At 47.6% G+C, this 2,956-nt stretch overlaps 1 protein-coding gene across 1 annotated transcript; it reads left to right on the forward strand.

Moving 5' to 3' along the window:
- The first annotated feature begins 829 nt into the window (after window positions 1–829).
- Window positions 830–2,587, forward strand: LOC125023771 (G-protein coupled receptor 151). The gene has a single exon (XM_047611276.1). It carries the CDS (start codon window positions 1,119–1,121, stop codon window positions 2,250–2,252), a length of 1,134 nt encoding a protein of 377 aa, XP_047467232.1. The 5' UTR covers window positions 830–1,118; the 3' UTR covers window positions 2,253–2,587.
- Window positions 2,588–2,956: the final 369 nt, after the last annotated feature.

Here is a 2,956-nt window from a genome sequence, read left to right on the forward strand (position 1 = left end):
CTTTCTTGATTTTACCTGAGTTCTTAGTAAGTTTTTCAGTTCAGTTCTTAACTGTGTGATGTTGTGTTTTCATCAGTTTTGTGTATCTGCGTGTTTAGTTCAGCATCTCCAGACGGTTCTGTTTACTATAATGTGTGATCTTATGCTTGTAATATTAGGCAACAGCCACTGAGTAGTGTCTGTCCCCTGGACTCAGGCCCTTAAAGACGATAAGACAACTAACGCATGGTTTGGTCTTTTTATTCATTCATTTTCTGAAACTTCTTGTCCTCTGGAGGGTTTTACTTTGGAAAAATTAGCCAATATTACACATGGATGAGCCTTATTACCACAATAATGTCAACTAAATGTTTGTGGTAACAGCTGATCAGTTGCAGGAATCTGATCTCATTCCTCAGGCCAGAACCTCTTCAGTTGTGAGATGTTGGTGGTTTCCTCCTCTGGTTCCTCTCCCACTATGACGGAGTGATGTTTGTTGGTGGACCAACTCCTGTCGAGAGGAACAATCGTCTTCAATCTGTGGATTATTTGTGGCTTCCAGACTCTTTAGAGATGGAACCTTTTCCTGAGCTCCTCACAAAGCTCCTCTGTCCGTCGCCATCATACACTTCAACACACTTTAACCCACTTCTCAGTTTGCATCGTTTGTGTTTTTACGCTCACGCCATTCCAGTATAACGTGATAACCTATAATTGGAGGCAGGAAACGTGACACTAGTCTGTTGGTAAAAGTAAAAGCCAGAAAACGTCAGATTACGTCGTCCCTTCTCAGGCTGTGGATGGAAAGCTCATCACGCTGCGCTCACATTTGCTCTGGCTGCAGCCTGGAGCCACACTCGTGAAGTGACGTGAACGGTTGACGATGCTAAATGGCAGCACTTGAAATAGCCCTACCTGGCAGCCCGCGCACACACTCGCTGATGCGATCACAGCCCCATTAAGCTGCGTTTCAGCTCCGCGGCGCTGGACAGCTCCTCAGCCTCCTTTCCTTTTTGGTTTCTTTTTTCTTTTTTCCTCCAGGATTTGAATTTGTTGGAGAAAAGAAAAGTTTCATTTGTTGGTTGCATTTTTTTCTCTCTCTCTCCACCTTTCAACTTCAAGGAGCTCACACTTTAAAGATGGATATTGATCGACCGACAAACGTCTCCTTTTTTGATTTTGTTGGAGGAGTTCAGCTCCTCCAGGGGGAGGACACCCGCGCGGCCATGCCCGTCATCCTGATCGGGATCTGCGTGTCCGGGGCGGTTGGGAATTTGCTCGTCTTGCTGATTTTCATACGTGACTTCAGAAACGGAAAGGGCTCCGAGGTGAAAGCGCTCCTCGCCTCCCTGGCTTCCACGGACCTGGTGATCCTGCTGCTGTGCGCCCCCGTGCGCGCAGTCACCTACTACAAGCAGACCTGGACCATGGGCAGCTTCGTGTGCAGCACCACGGACTGGTTCCAGCACTCGTGTGTGGTTGCAAAAACTTTAATCCTGGCAGCCACCACCAGAGCCAAACACACTCTGATCCCCAGCACCGCCGCGGGGCCCCTCTACAGCCCGACATGGATCCACGGAGCCCTGGCTTTCATTTGGATCGTGTCCATGATGTTCCCCATCCCTCAGATGCTCTTCGCCTCTATAGTGCCGCATGGCAGCGACACTATTTGCGTCTCACAAATGCCAGTGTGCGCGTCTGACTTCATGAGTTTGTTCTACAAGATTTACCCAACTGCAACATTCCTGGTGCCGGTCATCTTCACAGTTGCCTACTACACCAAGACGCTGCACACTGCGGTGAACCACGCACCCAGCCCTCGGCACCAGAGCAAGGTTATCCTGGTTTTATTGTGTCTGAGCGGGGCCCTCGGGCTCATGCTGCTCCCAGAGTGGGGGACATTCACTTGGATCAGACTCGGGTACAACAAACCTCCCGTGGGTTTGTTGATCTTTGCGCAGGTCCTCCTTTACGCATGCAGCTCCCTGTCGCCGGTCATCTTAATGACCATGTACGACGACGTGCGCCAGGGACTGATCACCATCTGGTTCGTGACGACCTGCAGGAGCGCGAAGCAAGTCCGGTGCAAGAAGTGTCCCAAAACGGAGGGGAACGGAGCGGAGATCGTGGCGAACGCCGTCGCCAACGCTGTAACGCAGGAGAACGAGAAGACGTTCCCAGATGTGGAGCACTTCTGGACAGGGCGCAGGAATACGCAGGTGGAGGAGGAGCAGGATCCGATTCCATGGGAGAAAGAGGAGAAAATGTTGTAAATAAGTGAAATGTATCTTCTTCTTCTGTTTTTTATTGAGTAGCAGGAAAGTTCAGCCTGATCTCGGCTGGTTTCTAGTTCGTCCAGACCCTCGTTGAAAGGCTGTAGGGGCCTGTTTGCTGTCGTGAGCTTGATTAGATGTGAACCAAACCCGTGCACCATCATGTGATCTGTTTTAAATACCTGTTCATGCCTAAAGTTTTGATGCACTGTTCAGTAGGACACGTTTTACTGTATAGAAGAGGAGATTTGTACAAAGTGTAAATATCCAGGACATTCAAGCATCAAGTTGTGATGTGTGTGATGTATTATGATATTAAAACCTTCTCAAATATGGATTGCTCTCTTTTCTTTTTTTTCTCCCCCCGAAGGATTTAAAACACTCACCTTAATCGTGGATAAAAAATGCAGTTTGACCATCAAATCTCTCCATTTAATTCAGACGACAACACAGATCATTTCCTCATATTAAATTTACAACTAATCCAGCTGCACGATTTAGGTCAAGTCACTAATGATATTTCAGTGAAAGCAGAATCCCGGAGGCCAGATTTAGTAAAGGAGCAGTGTCATGGTCATTTATTGGTCCAGTTATCAATGATAAATCTGGCCTATCATGTATTTATTGATTACATCATGTACACTGAGCTAATCGGACTGAAGATGTGAAGGTGTGGAGCCAAATAATTCCCTACGTACTGTAAT

The sequence above is a fragment of the Mugil cephalus genome, chromosome 17 (assembly GCF_022458985.1).
Source record: "Mugil cephalus isolate CIBA_MC_2020 chromosome 17, CIBA_Mcephalus_1.1, whole genome shotgun sequence".
Lineage (NCBI taxonomy): Eukaryota > Metazoa > Chordata > Actinopteri > Mugiliformes > Mugilidae > Mugil > Mugil cephalus.

Bases quoted from the DNA above. Each gene is read 5' to 3' on its own strand.
- LOC125023771 (XM_047611276.1), top strand. From the start codon at position 1,119: ATGGATATTGATCGACCGACAAACGTCTCCTTTTTTGATTTTGTTGGA.